This window comes from Rhincodon typus, chromosome 34, assembly GCF_021869965.1.
Source record: "Rhincodon typus isolate 14 chromosome 34, sRhiTyp1.1, whole genome shotgun sequence".
Lineage (NCBI taxonomy): Eukaryota > Metazoa > Chordata > Chondrichthyes > Orectolobiformes > Rhincodontidae > Rhincodon > Rhincodon typus.
The window spans coordinates 24,588,718-24,613,605 of NC_063365.1; the positions used below are offsets into that span (position 1 = coordinate 24,588,718).

Here is a 24,888-nt window from a genome sequence, read left to right on the forward strand (position 1 = left end):
GGGGGGGGGGGGGGGGGGTGGGTGGGGGGGGGGGTGGGTGGGGGGTGGGGGGATGGTTGGCTGTGCGGGGTGGTTGGGGGTTGGTGTACCTGTAGGACTTGTAGGACATGTAGAACAATAAGGACTTAACAATGCATAAGGATTTTGAAATTGAGATGTTAATTTGTAGAATTACATGAAAAATATCTAGTGAAATATCTAAGTGGTTCAGCCTAACCAGTCAATGTTGTGAATTCTGCAGGATTCTGAAATGCTGACTGTTAGCTTTTCTCCCTTTTGTACCATTCCCTTTGCAAGACCAGTACCCCTTCTAAATGTTGTCTTTTATATATTTTTTTTAAAAATTCCAGCTATTGTATAGAATATTTTCATTTAAGTATTCAATGCTGATGAGGCAACTGCTGCAGTTTTAGACCTGACACTGGGCACCTTAACTGACATGACATCCTGTGCTAATATGATTCCAGCATGTTCAAAAATTGGGAGAGTGTTCATCCAGCTAAGTTTTCCTAATGAGATTGGCACTTCAAACAAAACAGATAGAGAGTCAAGAAAAACAAATGATTTAACTCATTGTAGAAGTGTCTTGTCACTGAGTTCCTCTCTCTTCCTGTAACATTATAGACTCTAAATACTCAGAAATGTAGTGCGTTGTTTCATACCTTCAGCTTTAATTGTCTTAATATTTCTTTTGCTTGGGGTCACCCTTGCTGTATAAGTCACCTTCACATTAACAACGATGTGCTAATAGGCACTCTTACAGAAAGTCCGTAGACTTCACAGAAGTTGATGTAAGGAGGAGGTTTGAACACCTGGGTTCAGAGAAATTGCTCAAAATGTTGCTGGCTTGGCTTTGTTGTTGACCATTACCTAACCTTCCCCCTACAGTACTGGAATGACCTCTTGTGAATGCAGGAATCTAATGATTAAAGTTCTTTTGCAGGTTTCCAGTCTCTCAACCATACATGCCTGGTAGTCATCCGATGCCATATCAACAATATGCACCCCTGCACAGTACCGCACAACAGTTACCAAATCAAATGGCAGCGATGCAGATCAGTGGTTCTACAAATAATGCACCACCACCTGCCAGTCAGAGTTACGGTAAGTGATGTTAAACTGCTAGGATTGTGTATAGTTGAATTTGTCTTCATAGACCAAATTGTTCATGCTTGATTTATCTAAAAACCTACATTCCAAAAACTCTCATCACATAAGCTCACGACAAGAAATGGGCTATTCATCCCAAACGCTTAATATAAGTGCACCCAATGAGTCAATTCCAACCATACTTCATCTCGCCATCCTTTACAAAAGGCTGACTTAGAAATAGGTTGCAATGTTCCAAAGCTGGAATTTCCTCTGACGAAGTCCAGCCCACAAATGGATTAATTTACAATCTCAATTGTTTCCCAAATCTGCCCTCAAATTTTTAGAAAAATTCACTTATCTGTTTCTCTCACTTCCCTCAAGTTGCTAGTTATTTCTCAATCATGACCCTTTTAAATATTTCTCATGAGTTTAATCTCATTCTTCACACTGTTTAAGAAGCAGATCTGTGTCTATGCCATTTTACAGTCACCTGTATAGAAGCAATAGACAAGGATCTGCTCCCCAATGGAAAAATTCACCCATTGATATAGTCTGTCTCTTAGGACTGCGAGCGCACAGGTTCAAGAGTATCCAAAGGTTTGTCTGTATGAAGCACTGTTTGTGGGAGTGTTATGGCTGGATTCACATTTCAGCTTTTTCTCCACATTAAAGAACACACATTTCTCATTGTACCTTATCCCTAGGTAGTAATGGTCTGGCAGAGATCAGGGCTTCATGGACATGAGTGGCACACACTCGGCAACTGGTGTTTGTCTCGTGCTCATTGTTATGACGTTGAACTATAGAGAGAGGATTAGTGTGTTTTGGAGTTCAGTTGTTACTTGAGAGCTCACAAGAAAATATTTGTGTATGAATTCACTATCACCACTTGAAAGCCTTCTTTCATCATATGAAAGTCACTTAACTGTCAGCTCAAAGCCTCCTAACCAGTTCCTTCATTGGTGAGATTTTACTCCCTCCCCATAATAATGTGATTTCTTGAAATTTTGACTATGTAATTTTTTTTAAATCTGTTATGGTTTCTTTTCCAACTCCCATGTTGTTTTTTCTGGTATTCCCCAAGAATCTTAAACTTTGTTTTCAATTTCTTACCTTTGTGGAGTCTAGAGAGAGGAGGTGCCCATTTAGGACTGCAAGCTGTTCTGTAGTTCAGTTAGATCACGAATGATCTTCATTCTGATAATTTCATGAACCTGCCTTTTTTTATATCCTTTAATACCTTTAGTTAACAATAATCTATCAATCTCTCATTCAAAATACACAATTTAGACCATCTAGAAGTTGCAAGTCAGGAGTGTGATGGAATACATCCCACTTGCCTGAATGGGTGCAGCTGCAACAACACTCAAGAAGCTTGACATCATTCAGGACAAAGCAGCCCACTTGATTGGCACCACATTGACAAACATCCACTCTCTCCAACACTGACGCTCACTACCAGCTGGGTGTGCCATCTGCTAAGATATACTGCAGAAATTCACTAAAGATCCTCAGATAGCTCCTTCCAAACCCATGACTTCTTTCATCTAGAAGGGCAAGAGCAGCAGATACATGGAAACACCACCTTCAAATTCCCACCTAAGCCACTCACCAGCCTGACTTGTAAATTTATCACTATTCCTTCGCTGTCGCTGGGTTAAAATCCTAGAATTCCTTCCCAAGGGCATTGTGGGTCACCCTACAATATGAGGACTACAGCGGCTCAAGAAGGCAGCTCACCACCACCTTCTCAAGGACAACTTGGGACAGGCAGTAAAAATACTGGCCAACCAGTGATGTCCACATCCCACAAGTGAATAAAAAAAATCTAGTTTTAGTTGAGGTTTGTGCCAACGTTTCAAACTTGCAAACTTCATGTGTAGAAATGGTTCCACACTTCTCTTCTGAAATGTTGGGTTCTTAATTTTTAGGCACTGCCCTTTCACGTGAGACTCCCCAATGAGTTGCAATAGTTTGGCTCTAATCTATCAGTTTTCCCTTAATACCTTGAAGTTAGATTATGTCCTCCCCTAACTTTCTAAATTCCAGGGTATATAACTCTAATTTGTGGTATCTCGCGTTATAATTCGGTAATTGGAGTTTGACTAATCAGTGCTGCACAGGTGATTGTCTTCAAAAATTCTATAGATTCTGGAGTGCGTCCTGCAGATTGGAAGGTATCAAATGTCACCCCACTATTTAAGAATACAGCAAGGAAGAAAACCGGGAATTACAGATTCTTATGTCTTCGATCAGTCGAGGGAGATGTGGGCAAGAATGTGACAGATGGAATATAATGTGAAAAAATGTGAGGCTATACACTTTTTGGTCAAGGGAACAGGTGTTCAGAGTGTTTCTTAAATGGTGAGCGGTTGGAAAGTGTACGTGTGCAAAGGGACCTGGGTAACCTCGGTAATAAGTCACCGAAGGCTAACATGCAGGTGCAGCAAGCTATTAGGAAGGCTAATGAATGTTACTGATTATTGCAAGAGAATTTGACTACAGGAATGGTGAAGCCTTTGTTCAATTGTAATAGCTTAGTTTTGGTCTCTTTATCTCAGGGAAGATGTTGCCATAGAGGGAGTGTAACAAATGTTCACCAGGTTTGTGATCAGGAGGATGGACTGTTCAATGAAGAGAGATTGGGCAAACTGTGTGTATTCTCTAGAGTTTGGAAGAATGAGAAGTGATCTCATTGTAATGTACCAAGTATTAAAGGAATAGACATGGTTGTTGCAGGAAAGATGTTTCTCTAGGGAGTCTAGAACCAGGGACACAATTTTAAAAATAAGTGGGGTACTATTTAGGATGAGATGAGAAATGATTTTACCTTGCATGTTGAGGATCTTTGGAATTCTCTACCCTAGATGGCTGTGGAAGCTCGGTCATTGGAGATGTACTTAAAGCAGAGCTTGCTAGATTTCTGATTACCGATGACTTTATAGATGGTGTGCGTAAAAGGTATTGAAGTGTTCAATCAGCCTCAATTGGATTTAAATGGTGGAGCAAGCTCAACAGGCTGATTAATCCCCTCAAGCCTATTTTGCCATTTAATATGGTCACAACTATCTGTTTCAAATTGCAGATTTCCATCCATCCATCCCGATAACCCTCAGTTTCCCCTGTCAAACAAGAATCTATCCGCTGCTGCTTTGAAAAATATTCAGTGACCCTGCCTCAGCACTTTCTGACGCAGAGTTCCAAAGTTGCATAGCTGGCTTGAATAAAACATCCTCATCTCTGTCCTAAAACAGCGACATTTAATTTTAAAACAGTACTCCCCTAATTATTGGTACAATGAGCAATTTCTGCTACATTATCAGGCTTCAAATTCTGCTCAAAATACACACATTGCTGTTTCTTGGCTAAATGCAAGCAATGTGATTTCGCCTAAAGATAGAAGCTGTAAATTACAGAACTATGGAACAATTTCCAATTGTCTTACTACCTGCCTGATTTCAGAATTACTTCTGTGGGATTGCCATTGACAGTAATATCTTTTGTTCACAGGGCCACCAGCTTCTCATCATCAAACAGCACCAAGTTTTCCGCCCACCGGTCTAGGATCGTACACGCAATATCCTACTCCACTACAGAATATTCCCTCAAGCGTGCCTCAGGGTGGTAACCCTCCCCAACATCCCTTTCCTGGGCAACCAGTCCCAGTGTCAACCTTCACCTCGCCTCCCACATCTACAGGTTTGACTGGCTCAGCTCTCCCTCCTCCACCTGGGGTGCCAAGACCCCCAGCAATGCATGGACCACCACTGTCTGGACAGCCTCAGACAGGCCTTCCCCCATCCCAGCCTCCGACTGGACATTACCCACCCCAACTGAATCACAGACCCACAGGTCCTCAGTCTGGTATGCCAGGAGTAGTGACTGGTCCACCAACTCAGGGCTTTCAAGCGCATCCAACTCAACCTAGTCAGGGACTTATACCTCAACAGAATGGTAAGTCTCTATATGCTGAATACTTGCAACAGGGATTGAAGCAGTGGACATAATCTGTCTCGTGTTTTGTGAAAAGTTATAAGGTTGGAACATGTGCTTATTTGAGCCTGCAAAATTTTCATGAATTTTCAAAAGAAAGAACAAATTTAAGTTAGATTTTCCATTCAACACCAAAGTAGTTAAGTTATGCATTTAACAGGGAAAGGTAGGGGATTAAATAGTTCTTGCAACATTTGACTGGATTGTTTGAGAAAATGTGTCTAGAATACTTTGAGAAATAAGTCATATCTATGCAAGTTTTCTGAGATTCTGGTAGTTATCTTCAGCTGCATGTCAGAATAATTGGACCATGGTCAGGAATGCACTAGTGTTAAAGATGGTGATTTTCGTCATAATACAAATGAGCAATCAGATTCCTCTATCCCAACACCGCCTTTTGTTTCACCCATACAGTAATCTGTGTGACTTCATCAAAAATTTAAAGGTACAATGATGACCGTCAAACCATTGTTGATTGTCATGAGTCTCCTTTCAGGAGGGAAACTGCTGTCCTTACCTGGTGTAGTGTACCTGTGACTCCAGGCACACAGCAATGTAGTTAATTCTTAACTGCCCCCTGAAATGGCCAAGCAAATCATTGTCGTAACAGAAAAGAAGAAGAAGAAACTGGGTGGACCACCTGGCATCTACTAAGACACTGATGTCTCGGACATCACCATAACCTGTCCCACTGGCAGGATAGGCCAAGCAGATGTGATGATACGGAAGAGAGTTGCCCTGGGAGTCCTCAGCATTGGCTGCAGCCCCTGTAAAGTCCCCAAGCTGGTTGAGTCGTCAAATGCAAAGCTCATAGACTGAGTCTGACAGGTAGTGAGAGAATCAACAAGAGGGAAAAACATATTGACCCTCATCCTCAACAGTCTGCCTGTCACCGATATAGCTGTTCATGACATTGTTGGTAGGAGAGACCACTCTCAGTGCTTGCCTTGTCTTCACGTTGAGGGTACCCTCTATCATGTTGTAGGGTTGAATCACCTTGATCAATGGAATAAACTTGTGAATACATCAAGCAACTGAAGACTGGCATCTGGGCATTGATGAGGCTGTGTGGCCGTCAGCAGAATTGTACTCCAACACAATCTGCAACCCCATGGCCCAGTATATCCCATGCTCCACAATTACTATCATGCCAGGCAATCAGCCCTGCTTCAATGAAGAGTGCAGAAAGGAATGCCAGGAACAGCACCAGGCACAGCTGAAAATGAAGTGTCAACCTGGTGAAGCTACAACCTGTGTACCAAACAGTGTAAACACAAGGCTAAGCAATTCCACAACCAGTACATCAGATCTAAGCTCTGCAGTGTTGCCACATTTCATTGTAAATAATGATAGATAGTTAAATAATACACTGAAGCAGGTGGTCCCACAAGTACCCTCTCAATGATGGGGGACTCCACAACGGTACAAAAGATCAGGTTGAAGCATTCATAAGTCTCCAGCCAAAAGTAACAAGTCCTGTATAGAGCCCCAGCATTGTAATTGTCAGTCTTCAGCCAATTCTATTCATTCCACGTTATATCAAGAAATGGTTGAAGGCATTGGATATTCCAAAGGCTATGGACCCTGACAACGTTCCAGCAATAGTATTGAAGACTTAAGCTGCACAACTTGCTGTGCCCCTAGTCAAGCTTTTCCAATATAACTGCAACCCTGATATATACCGAACAATATGTAAAAATGCTCATGTGTCCTGTACATATAAGGACAGGTCCAACCTGGACAATTACTGTCAGATCAACCTGCTTTCGATCATTAGTGACGTGGTGGAAGGTGTCATCAACAATGCTATCAAACAGCACTTGCTCAGTAGGGGGTGAGCGATAAATGCTGAACAATTGTATATTGTACATCGCATTTTGCTGATCCATCACTAATTCTCCGAGTATCCCTTGATGTTACGATATATACACATGTTAGCTTTTCTTGATTTGTGATGTCCTTTCAGGTTCTTTTGGACAAGTGAGGTCACCCCAGCCGAACTTTGCTGCACCTTACACTGGAGCACCAAGTTACACCAGTCAACCCCAACCACAACAGAAAAGGCTGGACCCAGATAGCATTCCTAGCCCAGTAAGGACTACAATTTATAGCTGTTGTCTTTCTGACTATTGTGCTCTAATGCTTGTAAAGTTTCTTCAGTGTTTTAAGGAGAAGATGGTGGCTTCGTAGGAACGTCACTGGACGCTTAATCCAGAGGCCCAGGCTAATGCTTTGGGGACATGGGTTCAAATTCCACCATAGCAGCTGATGGAATTTAAATTCAATTTAAATTCAATTTAAATTGGAATCTAAAGCTCGTCTCGTTAATGGTAGCCGTAAAACTATCAGCAGTTGCCAGATAAACCCATCTAGTTTACTAATGTCCTCGAGGGAAGGAAATCTGCCATCCTTACCCGGTCTGACCTACATATGATTCCAGACCCAAAGCAATATGGGTTGACATTTAACTGCTTCAAGGGTGATTTAGGGATGGGCAACAAGTGCTGGGCTTGTCAGCAATGTCTACATCCTGTAAATAAATAAAAAAAAAGTCATTTTCTGCTTATTACAAGGATTTGCTTGCACCTGTCCATTGTTTACAAACTTGAGAGACCTGAAGGTAGTTTTCGTATTTTTTTTTTGCATGTGTTAATGTGAACATGTTTGCACTTCTGGTTGGAGATTTGATTTCACGCAATGCGAAGTATCATGACTGTTTAATTCATTGCATATAACATAGCTTCAAATAACAGTTCCTGCACTGAAAATGTGTTATGCTTGGGGGGACTGTTTGCAGTCACTTCTGCTTCAGCTTGGTGTCCTGAACACTCTACTTGTGGTGGTTGGTACTGTAATTCTGGTAGACAGCAGACTAATCTTTTCCTGGTGCATCAGCTTTTCCATGCTTCAGTCTTCTTTCTGTATGCCAACTCTTAGAATCCTAAATCTTCTCTCCCTTCCTTTCTGGTTGCCTGGGTTGCAGCTTCTTCAAGTCTGTTGCCCCACAGCCAGCCTGGTGCCATGCATCCTGTGATTAGTTGACAATCTCTTCGTTCAGTCGTGATCTCCTGTTAACTCTTTAAGTTCAGTGTTCATTCTCTCCTCTCTCTATCCTTGCTTCTCTCTCCACATGAGAATGGGAACCAGAGAGAAGAGCAGGAACCTGCTTGTGGAATCAGTCAGGCTTGAGAGCAAGTCTGAGCTTGAAGCAGGTGCTCGGTGGTTATCCCTCGTTACAAAAAATACCAACGTTGCTTTAATGCACGTAAGACTCGTAAATCATGGTGATACAATGAGACCATTTTTTACTGTCATTAAGAAAAACTGTTGGAAAATGCAAAATTGCTCAAGTTGGTTAAAGATTATTTTGGGATGTGGGGGAAAGCTAGTGATTAATGCCTGATGTAGAGTTTCGGTCAAGGTAGTGCAGATGAGAATTTGAAACATGTAAATTCTTGGTGAGATGTTAGGATTATACTGGATTGTTGATTGAAATGGTAATCGATGTGATAGCTGTAAGGCTTTTGATTGAAACATTTTATTTGAGACTTATGAAAACAACAGTGATCACCAGCCTTGTGTCTTTTTTTTGGGCCTTCTGTCCAGTTTCTGAGAAAGGTATGGCTGTGTTCTTGATTTGCTTTTGCCCAAAAGTAATATGCTGTCAGTCTCCTCCTGCAAAATTCAACTGACTGATCCTTTTACGGGAATAATAACAAAATTGTATCTACCAAGAATGTGGTTTCAGTAATGAAGTCAGGAGTTGACATGGGATTGTGAAACTCCATTGGAAGTTTTGGGTAGCAGGTAGTAAATGATCAGTTGCAGGTTTTCTTTTGGCATGTAATGCAATCTTGACAGATACTTGGGAGTAAATTCTGGTTAGGGTGCTTGAACTGTTAAAACTTCTAACCTGGGAAGGCACTAGTGAAGTTCCCCTGCTGTAATCACTTTTAAGCAGGTAATATTTAACAATTGTAGATGTTCTGAAGTCTCTGGACAGTTCTGAACTCTCAACTTGGATGTGTTTGGATAATTGGCTTGCAAGACATTGAAAGGGAAACTAAAAAGGGGCATTAAAGCTTGACATCAAATAAGCTTAAACTAAATGCTACTACCTCTCTGTATTTCTGTTTAAAAATTTAACTTCTGTCAGATTTTTGAGTAAACACTATTGGACAGTTCCAGAGTTGAAATGCTAACACTTTGTTTTATATATAAAATTATCATTCTTGCCAGAATACTTTCTAAAAATTCAGCTTTTTAATATTAAAGCTGTGGAAATGTGAACAGGCCTGCATAATGCATTGAAATAAACAGATAACCAGTCTAACTAAATAACACAGCTTGCATGTGCAATGATGTATGTGTAAACGTATGTCAAAGGACTTGCTGATGTGGCACCATTCATGTGGGAAGATAGAAGTAACAACTGTTACTGTTCTGTTTCTCTCCTGTTTTGCTGCTCATTTGTGCCTTTTTAAGCAACTTAATGAACTGCCACCTCAACAGAAAACAAGACATAGAATAGATCCAGATGCAATTCCTAGTCCAGTAAGTCTGCTTGTATGTATGTGTGCTGTTACTTTCTTGATTACTGCCTTTGATTTTCATTCTAAAAGGCATATTGCTGTACATCTGACAAATGTGTGCTGTAAGGTCACAAAATCTTCAGTTTAATTGCACTTTGTCTACACCTTATTTTATAATACCACGTTATTGTGTCAGTTAAATGACTACACAAAGGAGAATTCCTACAGTATAAATCTTTCTGACAGTATCAATAACTTTTGGATTGGTTTCATGTTTGAACAACTTAACCTAGTGATCTACTTTGGTACCTTACAGACAGTGGTAGATAAAATATGATTGCCGAAAATCAGATCTAAACTTGCTTCTTCAGCTTAGTGAACATTTGTGGTCTTAGTTGGTGTCACACATGTAACTATTCTTTTGGCAAACTGTCACTGTGCTTTCTTGTTGCACTTGCATAAATATCCTTTTCAAATAATGCAGATCATTTTAGCTCTTCCGTGTAGTCTTTCTGCCTCCCAAATTATATGCAAGAGCCAGCAACCCTATTGTAATACTTGCTGCCATTGCTTAGTAGAAGACTTAGAACACTGAGTAAAATTAAAGTGGAAGATGTAAATAACTTGAGGCAATATTCAGTCAGTTGCTGTTTCTTAACAACATGTGCCTGCTGAGAAAGCTGCTGGGTCATTTGTGCTTCAATACTGAATTTCAGAATGTAAATTTGACTAGGTCTAATGAATGCAATAAATGGATTTTTTTTACAAATGTTTTCAATTTAATTTAATAGTGCTCAATGAGAACCTCTTAGCCCTTTTGAGAGCACTGTAATTACTCTGCAATCTATAGAGATGTTTTTGATTGAAAAACAGCAAGAGTTATTAATAAGCTACGCTTACGAAATCAATTCAAATTAAACGTTTACACTTTTCCCTCTACTACAAACTTCTACTTCCACTCACTGGAAATTTTTCCCCAGCTTACTTGACACTAACCCATGTGCCTAGCAGCAGCCAGTGAACAGTGTTCAGAGCTTGGAGCCTGCGTTCATTTCTTCCTCTTCTCTAGGCATTATGGAACCATTTGTTGTTCTGTTGCTACTCTGACTGAGGTCAGCTAACTCGGCACAGATGAGAAGTCACACCTGGAATTATCCTGGCCTCTTGCTCAGGATTACAACAGGATTACTTGTTTACTGAATTGCTTCGGGAATTTTAAGTGTTTGTTCAGTCATATGTGACCATAATATCCACTTAGATCCTCTTCCAACAAGCTTTTTAGATATTTCCAAAATTGAAGGACTTGGCTTTGTGTTTTATTGAATGACAATTTGAAATTTATCATATACTCTGACAGATTCAAGTGATTGAAGATGATAAGTCAAACAGAGGAACTGAACCATTCTCGACCGGTGTGCGAGGTCAAGTTCCACCACTTGTTACTACTGACTTTGTGGTAAAAGATCAAGGTAACATCCTTAAGACTCTTTAACATCTTCAATATTTTGCTTTGTGACAACAGCCAAAGCATGTTTTGTCACTGGAGTTGGCTACCTTGATGTTGGCTCCGATTGGCAAGACATTGTCCTGAGAAGACAACCAGAGAATGGCTGTCACCTTTTTTTTTGGTCATGGAGTAGGCACAGTGCATACACCTGTTTGTCTGCAAGAATCATGACCCTGTGGATAATATGTGTGGATCCTAGTTCATGCATGTGTGTCACACTGTAGTCCGATTGACTGACTCTTTTTTTCAGCAAAGGGACCATACATGCATATGCAGGGATATTTTTTCTGCAAACAGAGGATATTTTCAAGCCTCGTGCTGTGTTTGATCTGCCTGAAAGCTGATAATTTCTCATTGCTTTCTCCTTGGTAATGCCTTGACCAGTTAGAGTCAAGTGCCACCCAGTCAGTGCCCTGTTCTGCGTGACAGTTTCCTGTTTGAAATTTGGCATTCTTGTGTTTATCCTGATGAGTACAAAAGAACAAGGGAGGTGGCATAATGGTAATATCACTGGATTAGTAATCCTGAATATTCTGGAGGCCTGATTTCACCATGGCAGATGGTGAAATTTGAATTCAGTAAAGAGATAACCTAATGGTGCTCATGTACTCGCGATTGATGTCATATTAATAAAAATCAATCTGCCTCACAAATGTGTTTTAGGAAGGAAATCTGCTGTCCTTAACTAATCTGGCCTCTATGGCTCCAAATTTATGGCAATTTGGTTGACTCTTCCAAGCAGTTAGGAATGGACAATAAATGACTGCTCAGCCAGCAGTATTAACAGCCCATGAAAGAAGGGGGAAAAAATTGCTTCAACAAAATTTAAGTTCTGTATTACCAAGTAACAGAAGTAGTATTATTTTTAAAAATTATAACTTGTTTGTGCTTGTTTTGCAGGGAATGCAAGTCCTCGATTTATTCGATGTGCAGCTTATAATCTTCCTTGCACTTCAGATATGGCAAAGCAATGCCAAGTTCCCCTTACTGCAGTCATTAAACCACTTGCTACATTACCAGCTGATGAGGTAATTAATGCATTGCATTCTTCCACGTGTTTCAATTTTTTTTTTTGGAAGGATATACTTTTACAGTTGTGTCTTGATTTACTTTCCATCTCTCAGCATGTATGTATATATCAGACCAAAACATGGAGTCTTGTAAGCAAAAATCTGTCAACTTTGAATATCTCACTTGGAGTACGTTTGGGGTCATTGGCTTTGTTTTTGACCTGTTTGACCATTGCATCTCTCCTATTGGTGATATATCTGTGGATTGTTATACACGGTTCTGGGGCCAACCAAGAGAGTGATAGCAACCACTGTGGAGACCTCAAGATTCCATGTATTAATCCTATGCATTTGGGAGTAAGAGCTCCTCTCCCTGCCCAACCTCGGGAATGCAATAATAGTTTAATCCTTTAAGGGAGGAGCGGGATCATGCTGTGGAAACTATCAAGTTATTTCCATCTAATTCATACCAGGGAATATATTGACAAACATCCACTTTCCTGTGGGTGAGGAAATCCTCCGAGAGACAGTGTGGCTTTAACACCTTCCAAAGGAACCTCCAACATTGCCTTTGTTGCCAGACCAACCCAAGACAAAGATCAATATCAACACCAGGAGTTGTTCATTGCATTCGTTGACCCAATGAAAGCATTTCACTTAGGAAATTGCAAATCTGTATTGATTTGTATTTCAAGGATTTGGATGTCCAAGAAATTTTGTCACATCCCTGTAGTTACTTCATGATGATAGGGTAGCAACTTTCCTGATTGGGAGATCTGAAACAGATGCCTTCAAAATCTAAACTAGGGTCAAGCAAGACTGTGAGATGCCACCTGTGTAAACAGTACAGGAGCTATAATGATGTCGTCACCGGGATAGTAATCCAGAATCCCAGGATAATATTTGAATCCCATCATGGCAGATGATAAAGTTTTGCGGTTAAATGAAAATCTGGAACTAAAAGGTAGCCTGATTGTGACCATGCAACCAATGTTGATATTTGTAAAAATCCACCTGCTTCACTCATGTCCTTGTGGGAAGGAAATCTGACATCCTTGTGTGGTCTGGCCTGCGTGTGATTTCAGCCATGCTTCAATGCGCTTGACTCTTAACTGCCTTCTAGGCGATTCAGGATGGGTAATAAATGCCAGCCTAGCCAGCAGCTCCCTCAATCCATTAATTGTTTTGTTTAATCTGTCTGGCGGTGGTTATTTACATTATCAAAGATGGACTGCCCTCCAGTATCAGAACGAAATATCATCCTGATGGAAATGCCTTTAATTTAGTTTTGGCACAGTGGCAATCCAAGTTGAGTAATGTTATGATCCAGTGCTTAGGAATGAATGCAGTGAGGTCTATGGTATATCAGATTTGCAAACTAATCTTGAACTCTTCAATTCTGCATGCTGGAAACTTGGTCTGTCTCTGAATGTTGCCAGTCAAAACTCTAAACCAGTCCTAGTCTCTCAAAAGGCTACCATTGGCAAAGAAGTGCAATACCAGATTGAATGCAGTAGTTCTGCCTTCTACAATCTGTAGCAGCGTGTGTTTGAAACTAAAACTTCCACACACTAACAAAAGCTGTCATGTATGGAGTAGTTGTCACCACACTCCTGTATGAAAGTAAAATCTGGACACTGTCTGCGGCACCTAAGTGTGTTGGAGAAATTGCATCAGCAATGCCTCCACTAAATCCTTTGGATTCAAAATGCAAAAATGCTTCACTGTGATTTGGATAAGTTGAGTGGGCAAATACATGATAGGTTAAATATAGTGTGGATTAATGTGAGATTATCCATTTTGGGAAGGAAGACAGACAGATTATTATCTGGATGGCAATAGATCGGGAAAGGGGAGATGCAGCAAGATCTGGATGTCCTCCTCAGCCTGCTGCTACTTGCATGCTTGCTCTCAGGGACTGGTGTAGAAGGCAACTGGTATGTTGGCCTTCATAGAGGATTTGAATACAGGAGCTGTAGTATCTTACTGCAATGGTACTGGACCTTGGTGAGAACACATCGGAGTATTGACTGCAGTTTTGGTTTCCTTATCTGAGGAGGGATGTTCTGGCTATAAATATACAGAGGAAATTATTTTTCTCCCTGCTTTTTTTCTTTCCACATCTCCTTTATTCGATCTGTGTGTTCCTTTCTATCTATTTCTCTCCCCGACTGCTTCTCCACTTTTATCCTTCCCACGTTCTTCTGTTCTTTCCTCCCTTCCCTTTCACCTCTTATCTGACCCACTCTCTCTAACCTCCGCTAAAGCAGGCAGCAGTGGATTGTTTTAGTGAGGTGATAGGGTATCCTCCTATTCTGTCACATTCTGAGCTGCTCATTCCACCTCTCCAAGTTAGCTGAAATAAGACATGGTACTGAATTTGTCACATTTTGCATTATTCCACAACATGCCTATGCAATTTGATTTGATTGCAGGCAGTTGCCAACATGTAGAATTACATTCTGTATGGTTGCAAGAAGTTTGTGTCTGCGAAAACCATTATAAATTTAACTACCTTTTCATCAGGTTTGTATGTAATGGAAAATTAGCGCATAAACTGAGTCTCTGAAACATGTTTCTCTGAAATTAAAAATTGTGCATTGGGCCCAATGGTTTTCATTATTAAAGTTGTAACTGGCCACTTTTGCTGTCAAGTTCAATCGAGTGATGGTTCCTTTGCTGTCCATGTCACTGTGCTCAAGCAGTAAATAGAACTTGCCTCTTTTCACATTAACAAAGTTTTATCTAGTTGAAGTATTTTGTGACAATAGTTCCATTTTGTCTGGTGCAGCTGTTGAGATAAATCCAAAAACTGTAAGTGATACCAGGCTCTGGAGGTTGTATCAGCACATTTTGATTTAGACGTTTCAAATTCCTGGGTCATGCACTTGTGAGATGTGGTTTATGCAATCTGTGTGGATTGCATTTTTCTCTTGCTGGAATTAGGAAGAAATCTTGGGTTGGCATGCATGAAGGATTACACTCTCTATGTTTCCAGTACAGGACGTGTGAAATTGTTTGATGCCAGTCATTAACTGCTGTTATAAAAACTCAGTCATACGCTGTCCACGAATATGCCAATTACTTTGAGGCACCAGTTTAGAAGGAACTAGATTAATGGCATTGTGACTTTGAAAGTATCCACTTCTCTGTCCTTGTTTGAAAGAAATTGGTCACTGAAGAATGCAAAGTCTGTTCTTGTTAAACGATGACCACAATCACAATTCATAGGTTTTAAACTGGTCAAAGGTAGATTGAGGGTCAACTCTTGTCTGAGTATGCTCCAATGAAGCATATTGGAATATTTTACTCCTTCAACGGCATTCTATAAATGCCTGTTGTTTCATAGAGTTTGGTGAGTTCTCTGTGAAAAGCATCGTGGACTCAATACCAGTATTTGATTTTCAATCATTACATTTTTGACCCTGCTTACAGTGTTGGACAAGAGTAACTAGTGACTATTTCCCAATGAAATTGTGCACAACTATGCATTATCTGTCTTGTTATACTGTCATTGTATGCTATCACATGTCATAACTGTGTTTATTATAACAGTTCAGTTTGCTGGCTGCTCATCCTTTCTCCAAATCAGTAATGCTATTTTGTCTGATTATAACCTGACCACGTTTATCCCAGGTTCATGTGAGAATGTATTATAAGTGGAAATAGCAGAGAGAATAGCTTAAAGGACCAACATTGACAAACAAACAATTAACTTAGGGTGACACAGTACTAAAATCAGTTTGGAGCATGACTGGTAACTTGAAGCACAAAATGGTTCACTGTCAACTCTGGAGCATTGTGTTACTCCCAAGTGTATGTTGATCACTCCGTTCTGTTAAATAGAAGAGAGCGAAGGGTTCTGGCACCTCTGAAGGAGAAATTCTGTAATCTGGCAAATGCTGTTTTGGTTTGAAAGGATGGAATTTTCTAATTGTTCTTTGCATAAATGGGGAAAATCACTGTGTTGGAGTCTGTAGTTAAAAGGTTCATGCCTACTGACCACAGCTTGCAAACCTTACATTACTCAGTTAATCTTACTCTCTGCTTTCTGCCTGTTAATGTTGTAGTCATAGATGTGATAATGTAATTGAGTCATCGATGTATGCAGCATGCAAACAGGCCCTTCAGCCCAACTTGTTCATGCTGACCAGGTTTCCTAAACTGAACTAGTCCCATTTGCCAGCATTTGGCCCACATTTCTCTAAACCTTTCCAATCCATGCACCTGTCCAAATGTCTTTTAAACGTTGTAATTGTACCTGCCTCTACCACTTCCTCTGGCAACTTGTTCAGTATACGCACCATCCACTCTCTGAAAAAGTTGCCCTTCAGGCCCCCTTTAAAGCCTTCCCCTCTCACCTTAAACCTTGGAGTCTTAGCCAGAGCAAAGTAACCTTAATCTAAACAATACAAGGTGGGATTCTGATCTAAAAGATTCAAGTTCTCAGTGGCCATAAAACAAACCAGGCCTTGATGCTTTGTAGATGACCTGTTCCAATCTGTGATTCTATTTTCCTTGAAAACTCTTCTTTTATACTATAAACCACAGTCTCCCTATAATCTTGTTTGATCGACTCAGTGAATTAATATTTTTCTAGCTGTAGAATTTTTCTGACCAAAAAAGATACTTTTCAAGACTCATTTTCAAAAAGCACTAGTTCTCCTTTAGGTTAGAAACTGAATTAACCTGAGGATAGCACAAATTTTACAATATGAGCTTTTTCAAAAAAAAAAGCAAGTAGAATACTGAGATGACCTGAATGAAATCTTTAACCCAGGTTCCAAACATTTAAATACTTTGAAACCGTAATTTTACTATGTCCATAAAATACCATGGATTAACTGCATAAATATGTATTTAAGGGCGATACTTGCACATAATTGGCATCAATGTTTTAAGTTCAAAGATACAGTTCTAGGGATTATACGTGCTTTATAAGCCCAACATGGAATCAAGCAGGCAATGCAGGCAGTGTTGCCAAAATGATGCCCAGATGTTTAAGACCAGCCCAAAGAGCACAGGCTGCACATAGGAACCAAAGAATAGAAATAGGTCATCCTGCAACAGTACTGGAAGTTCACATATTTACTTGGCATATAAGTCAAGATTTACCCCCACTTTTTGAAGGATTTTTTTTTTTGAAGCTTCAAAGGTTGACTTAGACATCTCGAGTTCATGTGCGTGTATTGTTAAATTGGTAACTATTAAAACTAAATACTTGCAAGTCAATTCCTTGTAGGTCCAGACATTAAGATTTCTGCTCTGTGTAAATCTGCATGGCCTTCTCATAATATTGTTGGAATTCTTCCATCAGTTTGCATCGCTTATGTACCACTTCCTTGGAAGCCTTATCATTGGACTAGTAATCCAGAACCCCATGTTCTTGGGCCTTGGGTTCAAATCCCACCATGGCAGATGAAGACGTTTGGTTTTTAAAAAATCAGGAATAAAATACCAGACAGTGGCACTGTCAATTAATGTAAAAAACCCTTCTGGTTCACTAATATCCTTTACAGAAGACATTAAAGCTACCATCCCACTTGGTCTGACCTACATTTGACTCCACATCCACAAATTGGCCCCTTTAACTGCCCGATGGGCAATAGGAGATGAGCAATAAATGCTGGACTAGCTTCTATTGCAAGAGGTTTTGAGTACAGAAGTGCTGAAAGTTTGCTTCTGCTGTACCTTGGGTTGGAATGACCGGCCCTATCAAAAGAGGTTGGGTAAACTGGGCAAAGTACTCTGGAGTTTCAAAGAATGACAAGCGACCTCACCAAAACCCAAAATAATTAAAGAAATAGACAGGATTGATACAGATAAGATGTTTCCCGTGGAAGTACAATTCTAAAATAAGGGAGAAACAATTTAGATCCAAGATGAGTTATTTCCCCTCAAGTGTTGTAAAATTGTTTTACAAAACAAAATTAGCCCATTTTCATTGAATAATACTAGATCTAAAATAGCTTTTACCCAAGTTAGTTGCTCAACATATTACTACATAATGTCAAACACATTCCAGGAATTCTTAGCATCAGGCTTCATTCAGTTTACCAAGTCTCTGTGTAGATTGAAGTCACCCATAATTGCTGTGTTCCCATTACTACATTACTTTAATGTTTTATAGCATGTCCTGTATTACACCTACTATACACCTACACTCGTTATAAACCACTCCTACCATTATCCATTACCCCATTCTGTCTATTACTCCATCCAAACATCGTTCGGTCTAAGACCCTTTCCCACTAATACTAATCCCATCCCTTATTATCAACACTACTCAATTTCTTGTTCCATTCTACCTATCCCTGCTAAGTATGGAATATCTTTTAATCTTCGGTTCCCAGTCTTGGTCACCCTGCAGCCATGTCTCCTTAATGGTAATTAAATCATTTACTTTACTCCTAGCATCATTAATTGACCTAATTTGTTGTCAATGCTATGTATCTTGAATGCTTTTAATTCTGCCTTTTTAACACAATTTTCCAGTTTTAGCCTGGTTGATTCTAGGATTTGCTTCTGCAGTTGTTCACCTTTTATCTATAGCTTTTCTACTTCCCATAACCAGCTTTCTTTTGAATCTCTCTGAATTCTCTCTTCCATTTTCATTCCCCCGACAAACTAGTTTAAACTCTCCCATCAGTACTCGTGAATCTCCTCCTGACGATATTAGCTCCAGTCTAGCTAAGGTCTGACCTGAATTGAATTCCAGTAGTTGCGCTTGTAATTGCTTTGTGACCCAGGAAAACTGAAAAATTAATTTCTAATGGAACTTCTCTGATCCATTTCAAATAAATAAATGTCTGAAATGTTCTAATCTATGCGATGTTGTACAGTAAGTTTCGATATTCACCTTGCATAACCCAATTACCCAGAAATAATTGAGTTGACCTGGGCAGAAAAATATAGTGTTTGATTAATTTTCTATTCAATGAAACATTAAATCTTCCTTTTCATGTGATGAGTTCAGTCTATATGATTGCAATTAATTCTTGACAAAGAAATGATTGTTTTGGCACACAGTGTACTTAGGATAAGTTTCTTGAGTAATTTAGAAGCAACAAGAGCAAGGTCACATGTTGTATTGATGAATACCAAACCAGAATTTGACAGAAAAGGAACATCTTGTGAACAGTGACTACAAGATTGGTGGTGGGCATGGCACCTTGAGTCTCAAACCAAGATTTTAAATTGAAGTAAGGACAAGATGTGAGTGAACTTTGATGGTCTGTGAACCAACGTGTGAACAGTGGGAAGTATTCTTAGAAGTAGTTGATACTAAGCATACACTTAAAAGACCATTCCACTGATGTAATTGAGCAGCTGTAGTCAATAAGTCAGTTAAAATTCGGCATTTAGCAGAAGAAAAAGGCAATGCCCAAATTCAACAGAGAGTGAAAATCCCAGTTATCTGGGATCAGCATGGCTATACTAAGAAAGTAATGAGGTACAAAAGAGGAACCTGAATAAAACTACTACGGTAAATCTCCCAACAAACAGCAAGTCAAATTCTAAGCTCATTCAGAACAAGTGCATTGAATAGAATATGGATGAATTTAAAAGGAAATGCATGCATGGTTACCATGGGCAGGTGGCAATGGTAGATTCATTAACTGAGTTGAGGTGAAAATACTGGGAATATTTGGAAGGTCAGGCAGCATCTATAGTGAGACAAACAGCTAATATTGCAGCATGGTAACCTTTCATCACTTCAGTGACTTAAGTAAATTTTGACTGCCATTGAGTGCTCTGTGAAGGAAATTCTGTATTGTCAGAGGTGCATACTGTTATTGAGACCCTGCCTGCCCCTTACTAATAATTGCAAGGAAGGGATATTCTTCTAGTGGTCAGGTCAATCTTTATGTCCGAATAAACACTATGAAAACAGACTCTCTGGTTACCTCATTTGTGTGTGGGACGTTATGCAAGTTGACGGTCTTACTTATCTTTGTAATAAGTGAGAGTGTTCCAAAAATAATTGGTTAAAGATGCAAAGTGAGAAATCCTGTGGATGTAAGCGCGCCTTTTATAAATTTGCGCTCCAGTGTTTTAATGGTTGATGTGAATGATTTGTTGCTAACCTATCTGAAATGTGTCATTATGCAATCGTGCAAAAGAATCTATGACCTCTGTTCTGCAAATTTGACATTTCCTAGGGATTTTTCTTGATTCAAAGAAATATTCTTATTTTGTCTTTCAATCATAGGCACCCCCTTATATCGTGGACCATGGCGAGACTGGTCCAATTAGGTGCAATAGATGCAAGGCTTACATGTGCCCCTATATGCAGTTTATTGAAGGTGGACGGAAGTTCCAGTGTGCATTCTGCAGCTGTGTCTCTGAAGGTAATCCCTTTTGTTCTATTCAAAGCCAGTTGTTGAGCCATTTGGAGGTTAAGCATGAAGAGGTCTCATAGAAAATGCTACTGAAGAACAGCACAGTCAAGTTCACAAGTCTTCATGCAGCACCATGTTGAAGTTTGCTGAACAGATCAGGGACTCCAGAGCTTAGATGCTCTGCCTTTCTTTTGTCATCATACACTCAATAGTGGACAGAGTTGAAAAACATTCCTTGGTAGGCATTCAAATAAATTGCTGTTCAAAATGCCTCTGATCATCTTGAACTGTGGCTTCATAACTCGTGGCTGCCTGTTGTACGAGATGTAAGCAATATCATCAGAGTGATTCTGGTTTTTGATGCTTTAAAATGCTTTTTTTTGGCAATGCATAATTTTGATTTAAATGTAATGGTCTTAACGTAGCATGTGGATTGACATTTTTGGCATTGTTTTTATAATTGGTGACTGAATTGTTCAAGTGCCTTTTCCATCCTTCCTAATCCCTTATTTTGGTGTATCCAGCTGTTTGTACTGTGACTGGTATTATTCTTTCTACAGTACTGCCTCACTATTTCCAACATTTGGATCACACCGGCAAGCGAATGGACTGCTATGACCGACCAGAACTGTCGCTTGGTTCCTATGAGTTTTTAGCTACTGTAGACTACTGCAAGGTATTTTATTACATTGATCAATTTTATTTATCTACGTTCTTCCATGTTAAGTAAATAATTTTTAAATCCTTCCCATTATAATTTGCATAGACACAATATATTCCGCAAATACCGTGCACATTTTCTGATAAAGATTTCATCCTGTGACTGCAGGAAAGAACTTTCATATTATGGCTTTGAGCAATTCACAATTTAGGTTAATTGACCAAGATAAATATATTTCTGCTTGCAAAATCTCTTGTCACCCTGCATATTTGCAAATTCATTTCATCAAACAGTACAATAGCCTACGGAGAATTCAGACTTGTCGTAGGTAGCCTATAGCTTACCCTGAATGTTTAGTCAGTATCTTAGTACTGATGTGCTTGTTGCCAGATACACAAGTGCAGTCGCTCGGTAACAGTTTTTATAATGTTCGCACCTGTGCAGTGCCATGTTAATACAAGCATAGCAACATGTCTACAAGTGACTTTAAGCAATATTAACAGAAATATGTATGGATGGGAGTAGCTGTCAACTAGGAACTTTCATGTGTGATTTGATTACAAGCTCCATTCCCAAGCATAAAATTGGGTGCAGGTATGTTTCTTGAATCACTGCTGAATCATAGTAATTTATTTAAAATTCATCAGTGTTTTTTCCACATGTGCCAAATTTGGACAGGTTTTTCGCAGCTTTGAGAGGATGTGGGTGCAGAGTGATCATGTATTTACATACTTCCGCCAATTTTTCCCAAGAAAGGATTAACTGGAAAAGAATATTATCAAAAGAAACTAGGGATGAGTAACATGCTCACCCAGCCAGGAAGGCCATATCCCATGAAATTATAAAAGGAAGTTCAGGACACGGGAGCAACTCCCCTGTTGTACATTTATACCTGGTTGTACCATTGGGAGAACTGTGCAATTGAATCAGCTGCCTTGCAGGATTTCTTGGCTTTTCTTTTCCTTGTTTCCCTTGTGGAAGACAATGACTGATATTTGATGCTATTTGTGTGTAAAACTCTCCAATGTGCTGCTTTAATAGTTGCCCACTATGTCACTGGATAATCTGTTGTAGAGTTCAATAGTAGCTAAAGTTAATGCTGTAGTTAATGGAGTTGAGATACTTCATCGCAAATTTCATAAATGGCTTCTTTTCCAGAACAACAAAATCCCTAATCCACCTGCTTTCATCTTTATGATTGATGTGTCTTACAATGCACTGAAGAGTGGACTAGTTCACCTGCTATGTGAGGAACTTAAAACTCTATTGGATTACTTCCCAAGGTGAGAGAGCATTTACTATTGACATAAATGATCATAACAAAGCATTTTGCCAATGATTTCTCAGCAGTGGTGTTCTTGTCATGCATCTCCCTAATTGAAATAAGTTGTCATCCACTTGCGCATTTGAAATGATTTACTTTTGTGAGGGAAACTTGTCCCTGTTTCTCTAGTTTCCACGTAATTGAAGTTCTCACCCAGGTACCATTCCAGTAAATCTCTGCCTTTCGCAGAATTCATGACATCCCTCCAAAGGTATGGTACTCCAGCTGAGACTTTAGTACCAACATATAACGATTTAGCATCACCTTTTCTATTCTGACTGAGCCTTCCAACCTGTGAACCCTACTGTCTAAAATGACAAGGGTAGCAGATACATGGGAACTCCATCATCAGCAAGTTCCCCTTCAAGAAAATTTCCATCCTAACTTGGAAATAAATCACCATTCCTCCAATATCTCCGGAAGTCCGTCCACTAACAGCACCGTAATCCACCCATATTTGTTTTTGCAGCCCTTTTATATTGAACAGTAAGTTTATATTTCTTCCCTTCATTGTTCCTTCTAAAACACACTGCATCACACTTTACAATTTTGTGCTCTTGATATCCATTACTTATCTTCCCCATTGTTAACTTCATTTTCAAGTATGTGGTGTCATCTGAATATTGAGATTATTCCCTACATACCCTAGACCCAGTTCATAATATCTATGAAAGAGCAGTTGTCCCCACACCAGCTCCTAGTGAGCAGCACTGTACAATACTAGCCAGTTTGAAAGGTAGTTGCTCATCGCAGCACTTTTTCTGTCCTGTATTCAATTTCATATCCAAACCAGCCCTGCAGTCCCAATTGAATTGAATTTTATTCACTTTTTGTAGCAGATTAGTTAAATGCCTGGAACCATAACGCTTCAAGAAATGGAGATCGTTCCTTTGCACCCAGTGAGAAATTTCTTAGCTGGGAAGTCTGCTGCCTCTGTGGCTCTGATCATTTGCTCATGGTTTGTGTGTAGTAGTGTTCCAGCATGGAGCAGTCTATTTGAGGTACTTCACTCTGGCTCTAATGTGACTTAATATGTTATGGTGCTGTGAAAGAGTTGTGGCCTATTTTTTAAACTTGTTTCATCTTTTCCAGGGAGGGCAATGCAGAAGAATCAGCAATAAGAGTTGGATTTGTAACTTACAATAAAGTTCTGCATTTTTACAATGTGAAAAGCTCATTGGCCCAGCCACAGATGATGGTGGTGTCTGACATTGCTGACATGTTTGTCCCATTGCTTGATGGATTCCTGGTTAATGTCAATGAATCACGGGCTGTGATAAACAGGTAAGGTCTCCAAGCCACTGGCCGTCCTACAGTATTGTATCCCAGCTGTTTTCATAAAACTTCAGACGTGTCATATTGTGGAGTGTAATGTTTATACTTGGAAGTCTATCTGTTGTTCAGTGATGACTCCATTTTATCCTTTGTATCTAACCCCCAAACTCATTCCTCCCAGATCGAGGTTAATATTTGGAAATGTGACCAAATATTTAAGTATTTTAATAATCTGAATAATCTTGTGGAATGTTACTTTGAGGAACTTTCTTTGAGACTTGAATATTCAGTTGGATTTTGATCTGTGCAAGTTTTTAGACTACAGTTGAGCTGATTTCACAGCACTTCTTTCAGGTGCATTTGACACTTTACCAGGTTTATTGAAAGCAGTTTTGCAGTTTGCTGTGGCGTTTGAATATCTGAGCTCCCAACCTCTCCAATACTTTCTCAAGCACCATAACCCTTTTCCTGCTTACTAAAATGAATCTTGAGGTGGAAGCTATGGAAGTTACGGAAGTTGAGTTCCCCTAATCTGCCATTAGATCTGAATGCAATGTTTGGCGAATCTTGGCACAGTCAGTTGAACATAGACCATAAGGTTTATGAAACTGAATTACAGTCTTGCTGCTGTTAAGCAAAGGATTCAACAATGATGACGAAATAATTTTGTCCACTCATTTTCCAGTTTGTTGGAACAGATTCCTGAGATGTTTGCTGATACAAGAGAGACTGAAACTGTGTTTGGACCAGTCATTCAGGCTGGTTTGGAGGCTCTTAAGGTAAGACTTGTGTTAACATCCAAAATTATTTTGAATTTTCATTTTGACTCGAATTAGTCATAGTGCAAAGCAGTTTGTTTCTTTTTTCATATTCACTGATGGGACTTGGGCATCACTAGTTGCCCTTTACAAGGTGGTGAGCTGCCTTCTTGAACTGCTGCAGTTCACATGCTGTCAGTAGAATGGAGATGATTGAGTGACCCATCCTCTGTCAGTCTCACCTGGAGATTCCACTGCTGTTGTGATTGGGATTGAATCCACGCACGTAGTTTGTATGTAACTGGGAAAGTCACCCTGCTTTTATTTGGAGATGTTGCTGTGATTTGGTGCTGAACTCTGTTGCTATAGTTCATGAATACCAGTGTTTGCTGTG

At 39.7% G+C, this 24,888-nt stretch overlaps 1 protein-coding gene across 1 annotated transcript in view; it reads left to right on the forward strand.

Moving 5' to 3' along the window:
• The window catches only part of sec24c (SEC24 homolog C, COPII coat complex component), a 67,685-nt gene that overhangs the window by 20,672 nt on the left and 22,125 nt on the right, over positions 1-24,888 (forward strand). Inside the window, exons 4-13 of the mRNA XM_048616282.1 lie at positions 944-1,104; positions 4,603-5,046; positions 7,052-7,176; positions 10,975-11,086; positions 12,025-12,152; positions 20,347-20,485; positions 21,037-21,152; positions 22,296-22,420; positions 23,554-23,745; positions 24,422-24,515. Coding sequence (XP_048472239.1) covers positions 944-1,104; positions 4,603-5,046; positions 7,052-7,176; positions 10,975-11,086; positions 12,025-12,152; positions 20,347-20,485; positions 21,037-21,152; positions 22,296-22,420; positions 23,554-23,745; positions 24,422-24,515 — 1,636 coding nt within the window. The remainder of the gene's footprint in view (positions 1-943; positions 1,105-4,602; positions 5,047-7,051; positions 7,177-10,974; positions 11,087-12,024; positions 12,153-20,346; positions 20,486-21,036; positions 21,153-22,295; positions 22,421-23,553; positions 23,746-24,421; positions 24,516-24,888) is intronic.